General features: G+C 42.0%; 1 protein-coding gene across 1 annotated transcript in view; it reads right to left on the bottom strand.

Moving 5' to 3' along the window:
* Positions 1-22986, bottom strand: part of LOC124012544 (protein WWC2-like) — a 51387-nt gene extending 28401 nt beyond the window's left edge. Inside the window, exons 1-2 of the mRNA XM_046326290.1 lie at positions 22665-22986; positions 9656-9765 (exon numbers count right to left, since the gene is read on the bottom strand). Coding sequence (XP_046182246.1) covers positions 9656-9765; positions 22665-22798 — 244 coding nt within the window. The 5' untranslated portion in view covers positions 22799-22986. The remainder of the gene's footprint in view (positions 1-9655; positions 9766-22664) is intronic.
* Between the last annotated feature and the right edge of the window lie 222 nt (positions 22987-23208).

Raw genomic sequence — 23208 nt, 5'->3', positions numbered from 1 at the left:
ATAGCCTAGCATAGCATTTTGTCCAGCTAGCAGCAGGTAACTTGGTCACGGGATTCAGAAAAGCAAGAAATTAAATCGAAATTACCAAATTAAATCGTTTACCTTTGATGAGCTTCGGATGTTTTCACTAGATAGCCAATGTTCCTTTTTTCCAAAAATATTATTTTTGTAGGCGAAATATCTCCATTTGTTCTTCACTTTTGGCTGAGAAATCGCCCGGAAATTGCAGTCACGAAAACGCAGAAAAAATATTCCAAATTCACTCCATAATATCGACAGAAACATGGCAAACATTGTTTATAATCAATCCTCAAGATGTTTTTCAAATATCTATTCGATAATATATCCACCGGGACAATTGGTTTTTCAGTAGGACCGATTGGAATAATGGCTACCTCTGTATTTTACCCGAGAATCACTCTGAGAGCCATCGGGTGACCACTTGTGCAATGTAGCCGCTTACGGGTATTCTTCAACATAAATGCGTAAAACTACGTCACAATGCTGTAGACACCTTGGGGAATACAGAGGAAGAAGTATTCTGGTTGATAGCCCATTCACTGCTCAATAGAGTCACCTCTGGATTGGATTTTTCTCAGGCTTTCGCCTGCAATATCAGTTCGGTTATACTCACAGACAATATTTTTTACAGTTTTGGAAACTTTAGAGTGTTTTCTATCCTAAGCTGTCAATTATATGCACATTCTAGCATCTTGTCCTGACAAAATATCCTGTTTACTATGGGAATGTTATTTTTCCAAAAATGAAAATACTTCCCCCTAGTCACAAAAGGTAAGCACATCAGACACCAGTCAGACTCTCTAAAATACAACACACTCAATTTGTCTCCATTTTGATTAAAAATCCATACAGAAATATCTCATTTACATAAGTATTTACACCACTGAGTCAATACATGTTAGAATCACCTTTGGCAGCGATTCCAGCTGTGAGTCTTACTGAGTAAGTCTCTAAGAGCTTTGCAGACCTGGATTGTACAATATTATTATTTGAAAAATTATTCAAGCTCTGTCAAGTTGGTTGTTGATCATTGCTAGACAGCCATTTCAAGTCTTGACATAGATTCTCAAGCCGATTTGTCAAAACTGTAACTAGGCCAGTCAGGAACATTCAATGTCATCTTGGTAAACAACCTTGGGTTATTGCTGAAAGGTGAATTTGTGTCCCAGTATCTGTTGAAAAGCAGACTGAATCAGGTTTCCCTCTAGGCTTTTGCCTGTGCTTAGCTCTATTCCGTTTCTTTTTAGCCTAAAAAGCTCCCGAATCCTTGCCAATGGCAAGCATACCATAACATGATGCAGCCCGGCCTCCCGGGTGGCGCAGTGGGTAAGGGTGCTGTACTGCAGCGCTAGCTGTGCCACCAGAGACTCTGGGTTCGCGCTCTGTCGTAACCGGCCGCGACCGGGAGGTCCGTGGGGCGACGCACAATTGGCCTAGCATCGTCCGGGTTAGGGAGGGGTTGGCCGGTCGGGATATCCGTGTCTCATCGCGCACCAGCGATGGGCCGGGCCAGTGCGCGCTAACCAAGGTTGCCAGGGGCACTGTGTTTCTTCCGACCATTGGTGCGGCTGGCTTCTGGGTTGGATGCACGCTGTATTAAGAAGCAGTGCGGCTTGGTTGGGTTGTGTATCGGAGGATGCATGACTTTCAACCTTCATCTCTCCCGAGCCCGTACGGGAGTTGTAGTGACGAGACAAGATAGTAGCTACTAAAAAACAATTGGATACCACAAAATTGGGGAGAAAAACAGGGTAAAAATTCACAAAAAAAATAAAACATGATGCAGCCCCCACCATGCTTGAAATTATGAAGAGTGGTACTCAATGATGTGTTGGAATTGTTTGAAAAATAGCGCTTTGTATTCGGGACATAAGGTTAATTTCTCTGGCAACTTATTTGCAGTTTTACTTTAGTGCCTTGTGATCAATGTTTTGGAATCTTTTTTATTTTGTACAGGCTTCTTTCTTTTCTCTCTGTCATTTGGGTTAGTATTGTGGAGTAACTACAATGTTCTTGATCCATCATGTTTTCTTCTCCTTCTCTTTGAAATTCACTGCTCGACTGAGGGACCTTACATATAATTGGAGATGGGGGAGTCATTAAAATATCATATATCAAAATATCAATATCATTAACCTTTTTGGGATAGGGGGCAGCATTTTCACTTTTGGATGAATATGCGTGCCCAGACTGAACTGCCTCCTGCTCTGTCGCAGATGCTAATATATGCATATTATCATTAGTATTGGATAGAAAACACTCTGAAGTTTCTAAAACAGTTTGAATGATGTATGTGAGTATAACAGAACTCATATGGCAGGCAAAATCCTGAGAAGAAATCCAAACAGGAAGTGAGAAATCAATTTTCAAAACAGTGCCTACTGAAATCCCAGTGAGATATGAATGAGAATGCACTTTCTAGGGCTTCAACTAGATGTCACCATCTTTAGAAACTGGTTTGAGGATTCTACTATAAAGGAGGGGCTCATAATAGCTCTTTGAGTGAGGGGCTGGCAGAGAGACTCGGTCTCATGATGCGCGCTCCCGGCAGAGTTTGCACTCGTTCCAATGCTTTTCTTCAGACAATGAAATTCTCCGGTTGGAACCTTATTGATGATTTATGTTAAAAACATCCTAAAGATTGATTGCATACATCATTTGACTTGTTTCTACAGACTGTAACGGAACTTTTCGAGTTTTTGTCTGGAGGAAGTGCTCGCGCCTCATGAAGATGGATTATTGGGCTGAACATGCTAACAACAAGTGGCTAAATGATGGGCTTTAGGGAACTTTATGGAACAAATCAGTCATTTATTGTCGAACTGGGATTGCTGGGAGTGCCTTCTGATGAAGATCATCAAAGGTAAGTGAATATTTATAGTGTTTTTTCTAGCTTCTGCTGATGCCAAAATGGCGGATATTCCTCGGGCTGTTTTGGGTTCTGAGCGCCGTTCTCAGATTATGCTTTTTCCGTAAAGTTTTTTTGAAATCTGACACAGCGGTTGCATAGAGGATAAGGCTATATTTAATTCTGTGAATAACATTTGCATCTTGTATCAATGTTTATTATGAGTATTTGTGCAAAATCACCGGATGTTTTGAAATCATAACATTACTGCAGGTAACGCGCCAATGTAAACCATTTTGGATATAAATACGCACATTACAAAACAAAACATACATGTATTGTGTAACATGATGTCTGTCCTATGAGTGTCATCTGATAAAATTAATCACTAAACTTTGATGATCTTCATCTATATTTCTGCTTTTTGTGACTCCTATCTTTGGCTGGAAAATGGCTGTGTGTGCTTTTGTGACTTGACTCTGACCTAACTTAATCATATGTTGTGCTTTTGCTGTAAAGCATTTTTGAAATTGGACACGATGGGTAGATTAACAATATATTTATCTTTCATTTGCTGTATTGGACTTATTGTATTGTTATTATGTGATTTGTTAAGCAAATTTTTCTCCTGAACTTTTTTATTCTTGCCATAACAAAGGGGTTGAACACTTATTGACTCAAGTAATTTCAGCTTTTCATTCTTAATTAATTTGTTTAAAAAATGTATTATAATAATTCACCACTTTGACATTATGGGGTATTGTGGGTCGGCCAGTGACACAACATTACATTTTAATCCATTTTAAATTCAGGCTGTTAACGCAACAAAAATTGGAAAAAGTCAAGGGGTGTGAATACTTTCTGAAGGAAATGTATACTGCAAACGAAGCAGGCCTACACCCACATCTTAACAGTGGGTTGTTTTGAGGAAAGAGAAAGGCACAGTGGGAGAGCAGAGGAAGCAATCCATCTGAATCAATCACAACACTACTCGCTCGTTCTCTTCCCCTCACTCTTGCTCCCACTCTCTCTCACTCCTTTCCCTCTCTCGTTCTCTGTCTCTGCCCTCTTTTGTTTGTCTCTTACCCTCTCTTTTGGGTTAGCCCACAACTCTGTCCGGTGGCAGGGAAGGAAAGGGTTAATCCTTCATTCCTTACTGTACTTTGACTGTGTCCCAAATGCCACCCAATTCCCTATGTAGAGTAGGGCCCATAGGGCTTTGGTCAAAAGTAGTGCACTATATAGGGAATAGCGTGCCATTTGGGAGACACAGCCTTTGTGTGGAAAACAACAAGTCTCTACACTAAGAGCACGGCCCCCTCCGTGCCACACTAAGTATGTCAGCAATGCAGAGACTGGCTGCTATGAGGAATAACCGGATTTCACTCCAGCAGGATTTTGTGTGTGTGTGTGTGTGTGTGTGTGTGTGTGTGTGTGTGTGTGTGTGTGTGTGTGTGTGTGTGTGTGTGTGTGTGTGTGTGTGTGTGTGTGTGTGTGTGTGTGTGTGTGTGTGTGTGTGTGTGTGTGTGTGTGTGTGTGTGTGTGTGTGTGACTGTGCCTGTGTCTCCACTCTCCCGCTCTCTCTGTCTCCCTCTCTCTATGGAGCTCTCAGCCCTGTGTATTCTTCTGCTGAGGGTGTAGGCTACCCAGCAAACCAAAATTGGTTATGTGAAATTTCCCAGAACATTTGTTAGCTCGCGGCATATGTTCTAATAACGCAAAAACAAAATATTTGATACAAACATTGTATAATCATCAGCACGACTTGGCAGTATCTGTGTTATGAGAATGTTTGACGAAACCTAACGAATGTTCTGGGAACTTCCACAGAACCAATTTTGGTTTGCTGGAAAAACATTACTCGTACATTGTGTTATTACATTGCCTGGAAACCTAATGAGAAAGTTTGGAGAATGTGGTTGTTACAGATGTGCACAACATTTTAGTAAATGTTAGGAGAACATTCCAAATATATTTAATTTAAACCATAAAAAAATATTACAATAATTTGCTATCATCCTAATGTTATATAAAAAAACATAACGAGAACTGAGAATCTTAGCTAATGTACTGGGAACGTTCCCAGTTTGCTGGGTAGGATAATCCTCGGTTAGGCCCTAAGTAATGTTTTGTTTCTGATCTGCTATATAACTTGTGGTCAATGTTGGGAGTTGCTCTTGCGCTCTGAGGTTGGTAACGGTTCCCTACAAATCGAATGAATCAATGTGAATCAATGTGAATCATGTTGGCTAGACACTGTATCGATGTCCTACAGAAGTGGTTGTATGATACGATAAATTATTTGAGTCTCACACACACACATATACACACACTTGGGAACACAAAGCCACATGCTGATGAGCAACCCTAAAAGGTATGAGGTAGTGGCTAGAGCACAATGGACAGTGTTGACACAGTCAGTCTATTGTTTCGTCATTGGTATCTGACAGCACACTCCTGCCTGCACGGGCAGAACACACCCACCTCAACTCTCAGGATGTGACTGAATATCTGACTGAATGAATGCCTGACTGGCACACACACGCCTGATATACAGAACACACACGTGTGTGTCCACCTACAGCCTACAATGCCATTTCATGAGAGCTTATAAGAGTGCGAGGGAGAGCATGTGTCTGTCTACCTCTATGTATAATAAACCCAGCATTTCAACAGGACCTCCACTAAGACAGGGGAACCCAAAGCAACTCCCTGAGTGGGTATGTGAAGTCAGGGTAAGTTCCCACTAGGTTAGGCAACCACGCTTCTCTGGGCCCATCTACGCTACATAAAAGAAGGCAAATCACCACACATAACAGACCCTTATCAACCCCCGTCCCGTCCCTCCCTCCACTCCAACAATGCAGGGAGGCCACAGGGCAGCAGCAGGGTTTACATAATAAGGAAGTGAGGCCTGCTGGGCGGGGGACAGCCTGGGAAGGGAGGGAGAAGCTAGGACAGGACCGACAGGGAGAAGTAGGTACCCACCCAGACTAACACCCCAGCCGCCCTGTCTTGCCATAACTAGGGCCAGGAGTTTTTTTCCCCCCCAGAACACCAGACCTGCATAGGATAGACTCTGGGGCCTTATCAATCAGTCAACATTCTCCACTCACCTCACAGGTATCTGGGATACAGCCTAGACAGGTGAAGGGAGGTTTAGTCTGAAGAGAGTATGATGGCCTTGAGCTAGACATGAAATATACAGTACCGTTCAAAAGTTTGGGGTCACTTAGAAATGTCTGTGTTTTTGAAAGAAAAACACATTTTTTTGCCCATCAGAAAAACATCAAATTGATCAGAAATACAGTGTAGACATTGTTAATGTTGTAAATGACTATTGTAGCTGGAAACGGCAGATTTTTTTAACGGAATATCTACATTGGAGTACAGAGGCCCATTATCAGCAACCATCAGTCCTGTGATCCAATTGGCTCTAACCAGAATAGAAAGAAGAGTGGGAGGCCCCGGTGCACAACTGCGCAAGAGGACAAAGTACATTAAAGTGTCTCGTTTGAGAAACAGATGCCTCACAAGGCCTCAACTGGCAGCTTCAGTAAATATTACCTGCAAAACACCAGTCTCAACGTCAACAGTGAAGAGGCGACTCCGGGATGCTGGCCTGCTGATAATGGGCCTCTGTACGCCTAAGTAGATATTCCATTAAAAACCAGCCGCTTCCAGCTACAATAGTAATTTACAACATTAACATCGTCTACACCATATTTCTGATCAATTTTATGTTATTTTAATGGACAAAATGTTTGCTTTTCTTTCAAAAACAAGGACATTTCTAAGTGACCCCAAACTTTTGAACGGTAGTGTACATTGACAAATGGTCATTGGGGTGTTTGTTGAGAAAGGAAAGTGTATCACTTCGATAAGGAGGCTTTCACACCAAATTGGTTTGGAGAGGTTTTGCTCTGGTGCATTTTCCTCCTTAGTTCAGAACTTTTTCTATACTAGAACATGAAAAACGGTTCAGTACCAGATGAACTCTGTCAGCGTAGCCAACGTCCCCCTTATAGTACGAAAGTACTGTGTGTGGTCCACTTAGCCTGATCTCAGCGTCTGGGCTGCACCATGTTAGCTCCCCACTCATGCTGCACAGAGGTTAACACACTTGAATAATACGACACGGCATGTAGAAATGTTGAAGCTACATGCCGTGTCGTTACTGTCAATGTCGTTACTGTTCGCAAAACAATGTCTATAAAGGATAGAACACTTTACAATGCATGCCGATACCGGTAGCTTCCAGCTTCGTAGGCTAACTTTTCTTGCTAGCTAACAGCTTTGTTTGTTTTAATATGCAAACCATAATGGAAAATATGCCGATTTTTAACACTGATTGCCACCAAAACTTTATTCATTCACTTAATCAGTCTCTCTCTCGCATCTCTCCCAAAGATGATCTATTTCCTCAGTGAACTGACCCCAGGCCACCCCCTTCTTGCCTCGTGAATGAGGTCATTACTGGTTAAAGAGACAGTGCACACTTTTATCAAACGAGCAACTCCTATGCGAATGTTGTCTGTCAGTACAATAAAACAAAAACGGGAAGGAAACAGATCGTTCTGTTCATCTGTATCCCCATGAAATCGGCCAAAACAAGCTCAATAACTCAATGCACGCACACACTCCTATTGATTATATGCCTCCGTGTGAATAGGCCTAGGCTACATCTTGATTTACCCAGTTTATCAATAGAGATGTACCATTCAAATGAAAAATGACCATTAGGTTGTTATGTAGTTAGATTGTAAAAACAAAGTCAAATTGATTGTATGATTGTATAATTGATTCATTAATGGATGCATGGCTGTCTCTGAAAAATGTTGATGCAAAAAAATGTCAAATGGAATGATATTGAACTCAAAAGACGCCCAACGATTGAACAGAGCAGGAGCTGTGTTTATCTGTCTGGATCAAGTGCCATTCTGTGACTCAGGTTCAAATGCCTTCTTTTTTTGCAGTGTTATCGTTTTGGTATTGAGTATTGTGACGGTATCGAGAATCGTGATACTTAACCTGGTATCGATGTCCAAATTCTGGTATCGTGACAACACTAATAGGCTACTGAATATAGCCTATTCACCTCGCAGTCAGGGGGGATATTGAGCTGTTTCCTTCTGCATGTTGTTGGAAGACCAAAGCGAAAGTAATATGAAGTTTGGGACACAAGTTACGCCTCTTCCTAATCATAGATGGATTTAACATACGCATTTACCTCCAATAAACAAATGATTTATGGTTTTGTTGAGGCATTTTAGTTTGTTTGACATTCGCCAATGTGAAACCAACCAGACCAAATGAAAAAAAGACAATGCAACAAGCCAAACTCTGATTCAAACTAAACTGCTCAGAAGTGCAGAAATACACTGTATCCAACCACCCACAGGAGGGCCAGCCTTAATACACCGAAGCTAAGGAGTCTCCACACAATCATCCAATCCTGACTGACAGCTGACTGGGTATGTTTACCCACCGGTGTTAGACAAACAAACAAACAAAGCTAAATCGCAGTAGAAATGTGTGTGAGAGCAACAGATAAATAGAATCTCTAGCCCACACAACAACAACAACAGCAGCAGCAGCAGCAGCTAGCTCACATCTCAACCCTGCGGCTAAAGCCAGGCAGCACAATGGAAAAACATTTGGGAAATGGATTTAATCTGTATTGGGAGAAAACAAACATCTGATTTAATTGAATGGAGTTAATAAAATTATTTTTAATGTGAGTGTTTTCCTAAGGGATCAGCAGGAGACAGACGGTCCGTGTGGAATTTAATCTGCTCATTTTGAAATGAACGTGACTAATTGAATCATAAAATTATTTAATTTAGTGGAGATGAGTTTGAAAACTTTTCTCTCTCTCTCCCTCCCTCTCTCTCTCTCCGTATTCAGTTTTTCTTCTGTTTGCCTACTCTGATTCCTGGAAATGATGTGGCATAATAAGTTGCAAAGGTGAGGGAATACCATATCAATATGTACAATTCATATGAAAAATTCCTTGACAATATTAATATCAAGATCAACCTGCTGACAATTTTGATAAATTCAACATAGCTTATTGTCTTGGCCTGACACTTCCAAGAATGACATCTGTGAGTTTGCAACATGTTTTAAGCTTTAACATGCTTACTTAATGTCACTGATAAGACTGCTGGCAGTCAACCACCACACTCATAATATCTCTGGATATCATCAGATTAGTGTTATTTAGCCCATATCAGTTAGAAAACAGGTTTTCACAACTGAAAACTCTTGACAAATGAAAAGCATAAAACTCAGCAAAAGACTCCCGAGCAAAGAAAGGGCCGGGTAAAGATTTTGGCCACAGTAAGGATTTTGACTCGACTTTAACTCGATTATTTCTCAAAGTTCAGTCAATACAAATAATACATTCATCATTCGACGGAGACACTAGGTGAATGATCGTACGTCTCATCAATATCAAACAACATGGCGCTCTGACTAAAAATAATAAAATTAAGTTCCAGTGGTTTTCAGTTCCTAAATACTAATAGGTAATTCAGAGAAAGAAAACCAAAATAAATCGACATCCTTTCTGCCGTTCTACTCATTTCTCTGTGTTGTGTTTGAGAAAATCAAATCCAGTGTCGGGAAATATCCAAAACATCTGAGATGTAATCTTGGATGAAACAGCCTGGGGTCCTTTGTTTAGGATGGACAGTACAGTGATTGCCCGGGTGGAAGGCCCAGATGGTTTTGACACAGACATAATGTTACTGGGGTAACACTGAGGTAAACCTGTCAACTTACTGTTGATGTGGTCAATGTAGTAGATGCCAATCTGAGGGTCGTATGAGGCCTCCCATCCCCACGGTAACTCGTCTCCCACACAGTCCGCAAACGACAGGGGCTTCGTCAACCTGAGAAAGAAACATACAGTATCTGTACACAGAAGCATACAGTATCTGTACACAGAAGCATACAGTATCTGTACACAGAAGCATACAGTATCTATACACAGAAGCATACAGTATCTGTACACAGAAGCATACAGTATCTGTACACAGAAGCATACAGTATCTGTACACAGAAACACATGAAACGTAAAGCTAGTGCATATCGTAACCAATATATAAACTACATAAGGTGGTTCATTCATATAAAAAGACGAGTAAAAAGAAAAGCCATAAAGGAATCATCCATTACTACAACGCTGGTTTATAGTGACCTCCGTCAGAGGCCATTGACTGTCTAGAACGTTCCATGTGAGAGACCTAGTGACCTTAGAAACTAGAGTTCAGAAAGACAAGCCACTAAACAACAAGAACGCCACTGGAGCATCCAGCAGTAACAGTGACACATTCCTGAGGGACCAAAGTCTAAAACTGGCATTGTGGTACCACTCACTCAGCTCAGTGTGGCTGGCTGGCTGTGGGCTGGGGGAAGTCTGGCTAGACAGGGAGAGAGAAGGGACACTAAACCACTGTTCCATCTATTTGGGATGCGTTGCCCAAGGACTGGCTGGGTGGCTGCCTGAACATTGTTCTCGCTCTCCTTTCTACTGGTATTTTGGATGACTTGGCCCATGTAGACAGTAGACGAGAGACAACCAAGTTCACTGGCAGGGTCATGACAAGATGGAGGTGGAGAACGGGTGTAGGAGTGAGAGGGAGAGAGCGGTTTTGGAAGATTGTGTTGTATCTTTGAAACTCCAAAAAATGTTTGAGAAACTGGGACAGAATCTATATTGAATAAGTCTAAGAATGTGGGCAATGGGTATTAACGTAGCAGTTTAAGCCAAGCCAGCATGCCGCCCGGCGTACTTCACTGTGTTTATTCAGTGCACTCTAAGACACACAAACGCTAATGCTAACAAACAGGTGCACACACACACACACAGGCCAACTCTCTTGGCCTGGGCGGCTGTCAGTCTGGTATGCACGCTCCCTCGGCTGTAAACGTTAAAAATTAGACAGGCGGTATTCCTGGTATGCCCCCTCGGCTGTGTCGGCCGACTATCGCACTCCGTACACCACCGACGACCTTTGAACTCAGAAGCCAGTCTCTGGACTGGTCTGCTGTCCTCGCACTGTCCTATCATCCTCGTATTGGCCTACTATTATCTACAGTTATTACTATGCTATCAGTTTAGCATCAGAGTGGCTGTTCAACTGAAGAACGAATGCATGAACCAAGTGTTTGAAAAGCTAAAAACCTCTACATTATCAGTAGACCAATCACTAACATCACACTGATCAAACCAACACTTTACTGTTTGGACACAGGCCCATCACCGAGAAATGTCCTCATACAACACTCAGTCAGGTCAGCAGCAACACTAAGCAATGTGAAAATAGAGGCCGTACTGAAGTGACAGGACAGGGACCGCCCTCCTCCCTCTCCACTATGGCGTGACTATTGAGAAATCTTCTGACTAGTAGTCTGCCCCTCAGTGTGTGTGTGTGTGTGTGTGTGTGTGTGTGTGTGTGTGTGTGTGTGTGTGTGTGTGTGTGTGTGTGTGTGTGTGTGTGTGTGTGTGTGTGTGTGTGTGTGTGTGTGTGTGTGTGTGTGTGTGTGTGTGTGTGTGTGTGTGTGTGTGTGTGTGTGTGTGTGTGTGTGTGTGTACAACATTCCAGAAATTGATAACTCACTCACACCTTGGCTACCCACCCCGCAATGACATGTCCTCACCTCACCCAACTGCCATGTCACACATTCACATTCATGCTCTGAACCCTCTCTCTCTCTCTCACACACACACACACACACACACACACACACACACACACACACACACACACACGCACGCACACACACACACACACACACACACACACGCACACACACACACACACACACACACACACACACACACACACACACACGGCCAGCCCAACACCTTCATCAGCCCCATACATCACCTCGGGGCACCTCCTTCCCCTCTGCACAATAACCAAGACGGCTACAAATGACGTCATGTCCAAAAGAGAGAAAAGTGTTAAATCCCTTCACACATCTGAGGACAAATCATTAAGGTTCCCAGCCACACAGTCAGCAGTGGGACAGACACAAAGACCTGGACTGGGGCTTGTTGCTGTGGCTGAGATAAGATGTCTGACTGACTAGCACCTTTTGATGCGTCCCGACCAACAGAAGAGGAGCCAAACGTCAGAGGAGATATGTGAGGGAGAGATAAGAGGAAGACAGGGGAGGTGGAATGGGATGATTGGACGGTACACTGTCCACTGTCGTCATGATAACAATGATCCAATGTCTTTAGGCCTGGGCCTATTTCTCACCACAGCGTCGGCTGAGGGGACATAAAGAGACTAAAAGAGACTCCCATTAGTCACTGTCTCTGACAGCATCTCCAGAACAGAACAGGCTGATTGTTGAAGGGTTGAATGGATGTGAGAAACAAGCTGTAACCGTCCTAACAATGTAAACAATGTGAGTTGGGGCTTTGTTTTCTGGCCAAAGCTAATTTTGCACCTAAGCAATTAGCCTATCAGACCACAACAATACAAACTAGCTGCTACGTCTCACGGGCCTACTTTGTTGAAATTCACTTTCACACTAGAGCGCTGACTTCTGTGTCAAGAGATGCTCTACAGAAGAGGCGTGACAGGTGAGCAGGCTTTTGTTCCAGCCCAGCACTGACACCTAAATTCAACTGAACGCTACAACCTTGGTTAGCTGAATACAAGTGAAAACATACAGTGGCAGGCTACTAGATAGAGACACATTGAAAGCATTCAGCATAGCCCCTAGGAATATGTTGGCCGGCCAGTGGAGGAGCAGGAAACCGTGGCCTGTGGACGGCCATGTGTGGCGCACATTACAGGACGCGGCCATGTTTTCTGGTCTCCAAGGCTACCACACACTCTTGTTTTTGTCGTCCCTCTATTTCCCCTTTCCTCTCCCTTCTCCCTCTCGTTCAGACGCCAGCAGCTGTGAAAAGCCACGATTTACATCACTTCTTTTATTATCGGTCTTCTCCTGTCTCTTTCCCCCCCTACCGTGCCAACCACGTCATACAAAGCGCCAAAAAAAGTAAAGAAGAAAAAAGAGCGAGAGGGAAGACTTTTGTGGCAGAGGCCATGCTTTTACAAATTCGCCCCAATTAAACAGGTCAAGCTCCAAACTGAGAGGGCCAAGATCATTTGTGCGTGTGTGTCTGCATGTGTACGCGCGCCTGTGTGTGTATGGGAGGGGAGAAACCTGGGCTGGAGTCTTATCTATGCCTCCTCTTCTGGAAATAAACATTTTTGGGGCTGGAGCAGTGAGGAGGGAGGCATTTACATTTCTCTCTTTTCTGGGGGATTTAGACAGGGAGGGAGGGAGGGCTCAGGAATGTGGTGCAGCACTCTGACACTGCTTCTTATTCTCAGCCCCTCTCATAAATCCGAGATCTGGATGGCTGGGCCTGTCAGACGTCAGGGGGAGGAGAGCGAAAGAAGGAGGGAAATAGAAAGGGGGAGGCAGAGGGGAAGAGTGAGAGGGGGAGTGAGAAAGAAGAGAGAAGGATGGAGAGCGAGAGAGATTGAAATAATTTGTCAACCATATTGTAGAACCTACATTGTTTTCACAACGTTAAATCACTCCTGTCAGTTAGGCCTTGGCCAATGACGCTCATTTAAATGTGAATTTGAGAGGCGAGGGAAAGCAAGGGAGAAAGGTGGGGGAAAAAAAGAGGGATTCCTTTTTTTCTGCCAAAAATGTGTATTCCTCCACTGGACAGCCAGGGTCCCCTCTGCTTGACTGAATAGAACAGGTCTAGTCCCTGGCCTGACTGTAACCATAGGGATGAGAGGGGATGACGTGCAGATGAAGCATGAGACAGTCTTGGCGAAGCTTGGCGGGGTGCTATGCTAAAGGTGGGAGGGTCCACTTGGATTCCAAGTATAACACACCCACGCACACACCAAAATCTTTTCAAAACGCATCCTTTTGGGATGAATTGGGGGATATTGCGTTGACAGGGTTCGTGCTTTCCAACTTTACTTCATAATACCAGAGTACAGGGGTGAATCATTTGTAAATATGAAACACCTGCTGCTATCTGGCAATGGGAGTTTTCCCAATTCCCATACACAAAAAGTTCCATCCTATGTCAATGGAGAATCATTTTCAGGACAAATTATACGGATGAAGTGAGTTATTCTTTGTGGCACACTATGCATGTCTCTGTTCCATCTATCCATCACGTCATGGTTATTATGATGCACTGAACCGGTACCTCGCAACTAGGGTTGCACATTTTGGGGAATATTCAGAGGTGGAAACTTTCCGTGGCAATTAACGGGAATATATGGGAATTAATGGCAATATATGGGAATTCATGGAAATATGCAAATTCATATTAATACCATTTGAATGTAGATTTTATTTTTGCATTGGATATATTTACCATATCATATGGAGACAGAAACATTTTACCTTATCATCAGTAGACATAATTGCAAATTATTAAATCCTTCCGATAGACATTTAGTTACGAATTGTACTTTAATTAAATGAGTTGACTCTTCACATGGGATGATTTCACTGAACAACAAAAGAAAGGGAATATTGAATGATCCCCAATGATCCATTGAATCTCCCAAAAACATTTTCAACATACATCTGTTAAATGATAGTCTAGAAACTAAAGCTTTGGTTGTCTTCCTCTCAAGCTTCCATGTGTTCTCCCTGGATGTCCACCTCCTCAATGTCCACCTCTTGAACATTGGACTCTGAGGCCTCATCTTCACTGTCACTTTCCAACCTTGTTGAGGATGGCTCGTTGTCAGGCTCAAAAAGCCTCAAATTTGCCTGGATGGCCACCAATTTTTCAACCCTTGTATTGGTCAGCCTGTTGCGTGCTTTGGTGTGTATGTTCCCAAACAAGGACCAGTTGCGCTCTGAAACGGCTGATGTCGGTGGGATTTGGAGGATGATGGAGGCAACAGTGGAAAGAGCCTCAGATCCACAAAGTCTCCTCCCCCAGGTGGCTGATGTTGGCATGACAGCCATATTGAATTTCCATCCCAAAGCCCTTGCTTGGAAGTGTACTTCACCAGACAGCCAAGAACCTTGCCCTCATCCAGGCCAAGGTGGCGAGACATGGTACTGATAACACCATAGGCCTTGTTGATTTCTGCACCAGACAGGATGCTCTTGCCAGCATACTTTGGGTCCAACATGTACGCTGCGGCGTGTATGGGCTTCAGGTAGAAGTCTTCATGCTTTTTGATGTATTTCAGAACTGCAGTTTCCTCTGCTTGGAGCAACAGTGAAGTGGGCAGGGCAGTACAGATTTCTTATCTTACATCTGCAAGCAGAGTCTGAACATCAGACAGAATAAGTAATTTTCATCATAGGTACACTTCAACTATGACAGAGAAAATGAGGGAAAAAATCCAGAAAATCACATTGTAGGATTTTTAATGAATTTATTTGCAAATTATGGTGGAAAATAATTATTTGGTCACCTTCCTTGCCCACGAACATTCGACCACCCATCAGAGATGATTGCAGTACAGACTGCTTTCTCTATGATTTGGTTAACCTTCACTTGAACTCTGTTGAACTCTGCATCCGGCAAATTAGTAGATAAAGAATGTCTGGTTGGAGGGGTGTATGCTGGACGAAAAACATTCAGAAATCTCTTCCAATACACATTGCCTGTGAGTATCAGAGGTGAACCAGCTGCATACACAGCTCGAGCAAGACATTCATCAGCATTTCTCTGACTACGTTCCTCCATTGAGTCAAAAAAACTTCTGATTCCAGCAGGACCATGAGCTGTTGCTATCGATAAGGTGTCTGACTCATCATTTTCACCTCAAATAGAAGTAGACTTTTGTCAGAGGTTGCTTGTTGTGAGCCCTGAGGGAACTTTATGCACTTGGCCAGATGATTCATCATCTTTGTTGCATTCTTCACGTATGATTTGGCACAGTATTTGTAAATGTACACAGCTTTTCCTTCTACATTAGCTGCAGTGAAATGTCTTCACACATCAGATAGTGCCCGTGGCATTTTCCTGTAAAGATTAGAAAACAATTAGTAAAAAAATACAATTCCATGTACAGATAAATAGTTAAGCAGTTAGATTAAACAACTCCTTTGTAAGATAAACGTTTTCAAATGAAACATATATGGAAACAGGTGAATTAACACTCCTCAGTTAGCAGGCTCAAGCAAGCTAAAACCCACATGGTAGCAAAAACTAACTAGCAGAAATTGTTAACAAGTTAGAAATTATTTAAACACACTTTGCTGTAGGCTACTCTTTACTAGTTAACAAAAAATAATGTATGTCATATAAAATATATTCACCCCACCCAGTATTGTAATCAAAACTTACCAGAAAGCATGTAGTCCTTGGCTCAGATAGTGTAGTAGTGTGGGCACAATAGCGTTTAATTAGTGTGCAAGATCTTGAGAATCAGCTGTACATGTAATGGATGTGTGCACTGCACATGTGATGGAAGAGTGCACTGTGCATGCAGAGGGTTGCAATTCCATTGAATTGGGGATAGTTTAACCAAAATATGCCACAAGACCTAGAATTGCCTTATGTGTTATCCCACAAAAAAAGGTTCACTGTGATAAACTAACTTTATTGATGGATGAACTTAAGCAAAAGTCCCGGGCTTAAATTCCCATGGAAAAATTCTGGAAATTTTACGGAAAGTTTCTGACCCTTTGCAACCCTACACGCAACCAAACCAAATAATATGATGGAAATCATAGAACATGTCAGCAAAATGCATCAAGTCGCCGTCCTTGCATTGTGCAGTCAAATGGCAAACGCTCTAATGTTTCCAAGCGGTCAACAAGCGGTCGCAATTAACACCATTAAGTACATAGGCCTACAGTGGCATTAGATTCCTACCAGCCAGTAGTGATGGAGGGAGGGGTCGATACAGTTACACATCACAATATTACTTTGGGATGATATTATATTGATATTTGACTCTAAGTCATCTGTACCTGCGCCAGAATTCCAGTATTTTTAATCAGAATTCCAGTATTTTTCATCCTATAGCTTGTTCTCCAACTTCTTTTTAAACAGTGAGCCAACATGTTTTCAGCACTTTTATTTCCCTGACTGATGAAAACTCGTTTTCTCATGGTCTCTCTTTTCTCATGGTCTCTCTTTTCTCATGGTCTCTCTGCAGCAGACATATAGTGAGCAATGTGTTTGGAAAATCAAATCAAAATTAAATCACAGAATCAAATCGTAGTACATATAGAATCTCAATACATATGTTATCGACATCTAACTATCCTGATAATATCGTATCTTGAGGTCCCTGGCAATTCCCAGCCCTCCAAGCCAGACAGCACAATCTCTCCTGGGCCCATATTCATAGAGTCTCAGAGTAGGACTACTGATCTAGGAACAGGTCCACTCTGTCCATGTAATCTTATTGATTATGATCTAAAAGGCTAAACTGATCCTGGTTCAGCACTGCTAACATGAGAATATTTTTTTAATACAGGCCCTGAACTAACTTTGTACCTATATAACGTTGGTAAATGACTTAATGACGCCACATAAAATTTTGCACTACACCTACAACACAGCATTCCTAACCTAGCCCACAATGTCTGCAGTGTGGATCGAGCAGTCAACACATTGAGCAGTCATTTGAAAGCCTCATGACATACTATGGAACGCCGTTTGGGTCTTTGCGTGTCAAAAAAGATACACATCAAATAACACTATTTTACGCGTTAAATAAGCTTTTAATTTGACACGTTAAATAACACAGTTCTATTATAGAATGTTGTGTGTTCTTAATTTGCATGTGCAAGCCAAGTGCCACCACTACTATCAGTAGCACTGTCAAATCTGTACAAGCAAACACCGGCGCCAGGAACGATGTGTTTACAATACCGCGTTGGTAATAAAGCATTATTTGTTTGACTGCAACTTCTGGGGTAGCTAGCCAGATTTAGCTTGGTACCTAGCTAGCACCAATACAACCAGCCTGAAAACAATGACCAGTAGAAACTGCAGTCATTTTCACTATTCTTAGCAATGATTTAGGAATCCTTGTGAGTAAGTATTAGCTAGATAGCCACTTGTTGTTCGCCTACTGAAATTGAACTTCAGTTCATGAAAATAAATAGCTAGCCAGCTACTTAGACCTGTTGCCCAAAGCTAACGTCATAAGCATCCAGCTAGCTTCACCTGGCTTGTGAGGCTCGACCTGACCAGGTTGTGTTGTGAAGCTATCCACAATAAGAATTAGCCACAATAGTGGAATTTGCGGTTTGCCTCCAAAATAATAGTACCACTTTGATGCAGAAGGTTACAATTAGTGGAATCATGTCATATTTAGACTAGATCATGTTAAACAAGGTTGGAATGTGAAGCAATGAAATGGGATATCAGTCGACTAGGTGACACCCACAGAACACAACAGTGAAGAGTTTACGCAAATATTAGCGTTGTAGCTCTTATCGCGTGAAATCACCTCCCAATTCATATGGCACTGTACAGCTTTACCTAAGGATTGGGATCAATGAAATGGGGTAACAGTCTACTCAAGAACCAATATATTTTTCCCAACATCCCCCTCAGAGTTATCAGACTCCAAAACATCCACACAGTATTGTTTTTCCTCTGGAATAGTGTTGAATACACATAGGTTGACAATAAATGTGGCTCAATTTACAGTTGTTTCAGAGTCCCGCAATAAGAACTACGATGCTAACGTTCTCTGGGTGTCACTGAGTAGACTGATACACCATGCCATTGATCCACAATCCATAGAGTGAAATAAGTATGCCCCCAATGCAATTCTAAAGTACTTATTTAACCAGGCAAGTCAGTTAAGAACAAATTCTTATTTACAATGACAGCCCGGGAACAGCAGGTTAACTGCCTTGTTCAATGGCAGAGGAACAGATTTTTACCTTGTCATCTCGGGGATTTGATCTAGGAACCTTTTGGTTACTGGACCAACACTAACCATTAGGCTACCTGCCTCCCCAAGTATAATACATCCAGTGTGATTTCAACAGATTTTTTGTCAAATTAACAAATGATTGTCTTTTGTTGATTTCATATAACAACATTCCAGCCTAGTTTAGGATGATCAATTCAATTATGGCATAATTATACTGTTGGTATGCATTTTCATCACTGTCAATTACATACTTTTATTTTGAAGGCAAAATCCACTATTATGGCTAGTGGCTATTATCCTTATTGTGGCTAGCTTCATATAGATGGGTCCGGCCACCATTAATCAAATAGCTACTGAAACAGATTGTCGCTTTGCTATGTTTTTGGGGAAGAACATTGTTTGGATCCATGAACTAGCTAACTTTTTTAATGACCTGCACTGTAGGTGAGCGAGACAACTTTACCAGCATCATAACATAAGTATCGATGAATCGTTGTGACATATGAAATACGAGTGACAGTGTAATCAATGTGTAATAACTACATAAAAAATGTATGAACGCGTTAAATTATTATGCGACGTGCAGTCATAATCAGGTCCTGATTGGTCAACAAGCTTATTTGACACATCAAATAGTGTTATTTGACGTGTATCTTTTTTGACACGCAAAGACCCAAACGGCATTCCACAGAAATCCTGGTTGAAAATGAAACGACTGAACAAATTAACAATGAAACAGCACAGCAAGTAAGTGAAAGAAATATGTTTTGATTATGTTTTACTGGTAGTGGTAACATACGTAAATGCCAACAAAATTAACTTTTTGGTCAGTGTGGTGTGTGTGAGTGTGTGTAACCTTTATTAAACTAGACAAGTCAGTTAAGAAAAAATTATTATTTACAACGACGGCCTACCCCGGCCAAACCCAGACAACGCTGGGCCAATTGTGTGCCGCCCTATGGGACTCCCAGTCACGGCCGGATGTGATACAGCCTAGAGTCAAACCAGGGACTATAGTGACGCTTCTTGCACTGAGATGCAGTGCATTAGACCGCTGCGTCCATGTGTGTTAACTATTTGACTGTACTAGAATGCTTAAAAGGACACCTTAATTTTAAATATCGGTTATCGTTTTTTGGGGGCAAGGAAAATAATGGATACCGGTATCGGCCAAAAATGTAATATCGGTGCATCACTATCTCAAAATGCATAGTAGGTCGAATGAGTAAGCTGATCCTAGATCTGTGCCTACCTGCAACTTCTCTCCTGAACAGGACTGTGAGGTGTAGCAGAGTTGGAAAGAGCAGGGCATGCCGCCAAAGCTACGGCCGCCGGTAATTAGTCAAGTGAACCCTCTTATCTCAGAACACACATCTTTATAACATTTATGTTCTTCACAACAATGTATCGACAGACAATACAGGGCCAGGACCAATAGTAGCCTAATAGTAGACCTACATACCCCCATGGGTCAAATATGGTTTTACAATATATGATTTCTTCCCCTTTGAACATATAAGGTAAGGTCCTTAGGGTCGTAAATACCGTTAGCATTTCTGAGCCTGGGCCAAGATTAAGATTGTGAAAAGGGGCTGAGTATGATTCCCTTCCACCCTGACACGGCATCCTAGCGTTCTTGCCGATTAACACTGTTCTAGAATTAGAGGTATTAGCCTATCATTCTTGGGAAGTTCATTTCATTCTAGAATGTGTAGAATCTAGACGCAGTTCAGGTGGAGGGAGGGAACCGTGGATAATGATGATTTGGCTTGTTTCTAAGTGGGAGCAACTTGATGAACATCATTCACAATGCCTGGTGGTGGTCTCATAGGAATGGCTGGCATGCCACCTATTATTGGCTAGCAGTTTTCTAACAGTATAAGGCATTAAGACACATTATAGCAGCATTTGGCTTCAATTATACCCTTGCTCGTTCAGCTTAGGGGGGTCTGAGTGAGCACAGACTGGAACATCCGTTTTCAGCACAGTGTCACATGGCCTTCTCTTTCAACTCTTCAGGTTTCAATCAGCAACACACATCTGACATACATATGAGGCGTTAATATGACAACAATATAGGACTACTGTTGCGATTGATATGAAGCAAGTTGATTTAAATGATAGAACTTAGGCTAATGACTAGAATTGTTCAGTCATTGAGCGTTTAATCAAGCTACCCATGTTCTATCTATGCATGACTCAACACTGTAACGTACAACTAAATTAGCATTAACGAATCCCGCAATTCCATAGGGCAGCTAGGCATTATCCTTCCATTACGGCCGGACTTTCAGACGAATTATCCTAATAATTAGAGCTTAATGGTTTGTCATAAGTAGCATGTGGTGAACCCTATGTAATAAAACCCTGGTAAGAAAGACCTCAATTGAATTAAGCGTGCGTGTCAATATCGGCTAATGTACAGAATTAGCCTATTATTCAAAGCAATGGGCTGTTAGGTTTCTTCCTCCCCATGAAATTAGCCCTTAATAATATGGCAATCAAATATGCTACAGTTTAAGATGATTGTGTTTTACATGTTAAATGTTTTTTTATTGATCCAATACCAAGGCACAGCATATCATTGATTAGTGGGCTAGAGCAGACTTGATCATAGGAGTTAACATACATCTGCACCAGAGGCCTTCACTTCTCCAGAGGAAACGTTTCATTTGATTTACTAGGCTTAAGAACAACTTCTTATATACAATGATGGCCTACCCAGTCCAAACCCTAACCCTGGCCATGCTGGGCCAATCACAGCCGGTTGTGATACAGCCTGAAATCTAACCAGGGTCTGTAGTGATGCCACTAGCACTGTGATGCAGTGCATTAGACAGCTGCGCCACTTGGGAGCCCCTAAACTCAGATTCCCATAATCTCAGATTCCCATATTTTTCATAACAATTTAATTAAACATTTACAAAAGCCAAAATGGTAACTTAGGGAAGCTGAAGCTTTAAAAAAAAGTGCCATAGATTTTACCATTTCAAAGTGAGTGATGAATTATCAGGGTCCTTTCAGGGACTGCAGGAGACTCCACTGTCTTCACTAGCGTTTCTGCTTAGCATTTTAATTGCCTTTTTCATAGACCACTAAATCGTAAGTATAGCCATCTGTAATGAAATAGCTTATTTTACTGTAATAACTTTAGTATTGCTTTTATTTTGTACATATTTGCTTCTCTGGGATAATGGATGTAACGTTATAGCTTATTTTACTGTAATAACTTTAGTATTGCTTTTATTTGGTACCTATTTGCTTCTCTGTTGGAATCATACCCAGAAGTTCTAGAATCTCAGCAACAACAGAGCTCACGAGTTTGCTGTAGTTGCATAAAATGAGCACGTTGGTTTGATAGCTTGCTAGCTCATAAGAATAATGGTGCTAGCTACGTAAGCTAGCTATGACTTGTTGAATCCTCATTGAAATTGTGAAACAGTTAAAGCTAAAGTTAGCATCGTAAGGAATTTATTCCAAACCATGGCATGAGAAAGTTAGCTATCCAGTTAGCAAACTATAGCTAGCTGCTAGCTACATCCGGCATAGCCAGCTGAAATTCTATTTCTATAAACTATGCAACTAGCTATCAGTTACCACCGTTTTTGCAATAGCTAACGTTAGATATGTTCAAATGACACGTTCTGCACGTTCTTGCAATACCAATAGCTATGCTAGCTAACTTAGCAAAGGCGTGTTGATAGTTTCACACTATAATAATACATATAGCTAACGTACTGTAATAGTTAACAGTTAACGTTACTGTTCAAGGCATTCACTTGTTCGAACTCCTTTTGTTTCGATACGTAAACGTTTGTATAAACTGTTTATAAACTGTTTATGAACTGTTTACAAACGCTGCCCCTTGTCAACTTCGCAAAATTTCGCAAACAGCCACTCTTGCTCGTTACCTGTCCCTCGGGTCTATCCAACTTGTTTGTTTAGTGTTGTGGTCGATATAAAACACTTTGCCGTCAAAGTCCCTCGCTTCTTCCCAGCCGTCGGGTAACGGCAGCTGGCCATTCCCCTTTCTAGGCATGCTCATCTTCTATAAGTTCCGCCATAAGTACGGTAGAGAAAAAAAATCCAGTGGAATACTAAAAAGCGACGAAAAACTCAGTAAAGATCCATGTTTTGCGTTCCCCTGTCCTCCATCTTGGGTTCCTAGCTGAACACATAGGCCTGGACAGACCGGGACAGACAGACTTGACTCCGTTCCCAGCCAACGGGACATTAGCATATCATTAGCATAAATCTATTTGCATGCACATTCCTGAGTGTTGCATTCCTGCGGCTTAACCCTTTCCAAGACATCACCAGTGGAATATGTGTGTTGTCGACTTGTTACACTGGTTCAATCGAAGTATTTGGTCCCATACCCACGGTCCCATTCCAGACAAGCGGGACACGTTGCAACGCCGCGTTAAATAGTTGTGTTATCGGCCGCTGTCGCTC

The sequence above is a fragment of the Oncorhynchus gorbuscha genome, linkage group LG24 (genome assembly GCF_021184085.1).
Source record: "Oncorhynchus gorbuscha isolate QuinsamMale2020 ecotype Even-year linkage group LG24, OgorEven_v1.0, whole genome shotgun sequence".
NCBI lineage: Eukaryota > Metazoa > Chordata > Actinopteri > Salmoniformes > Salmonidae > Oncorhynchus > Oncorhynchus gorbuscha.
This window is presented reverse-complemented; position numbering and strand designations above follow the sequence as displayed.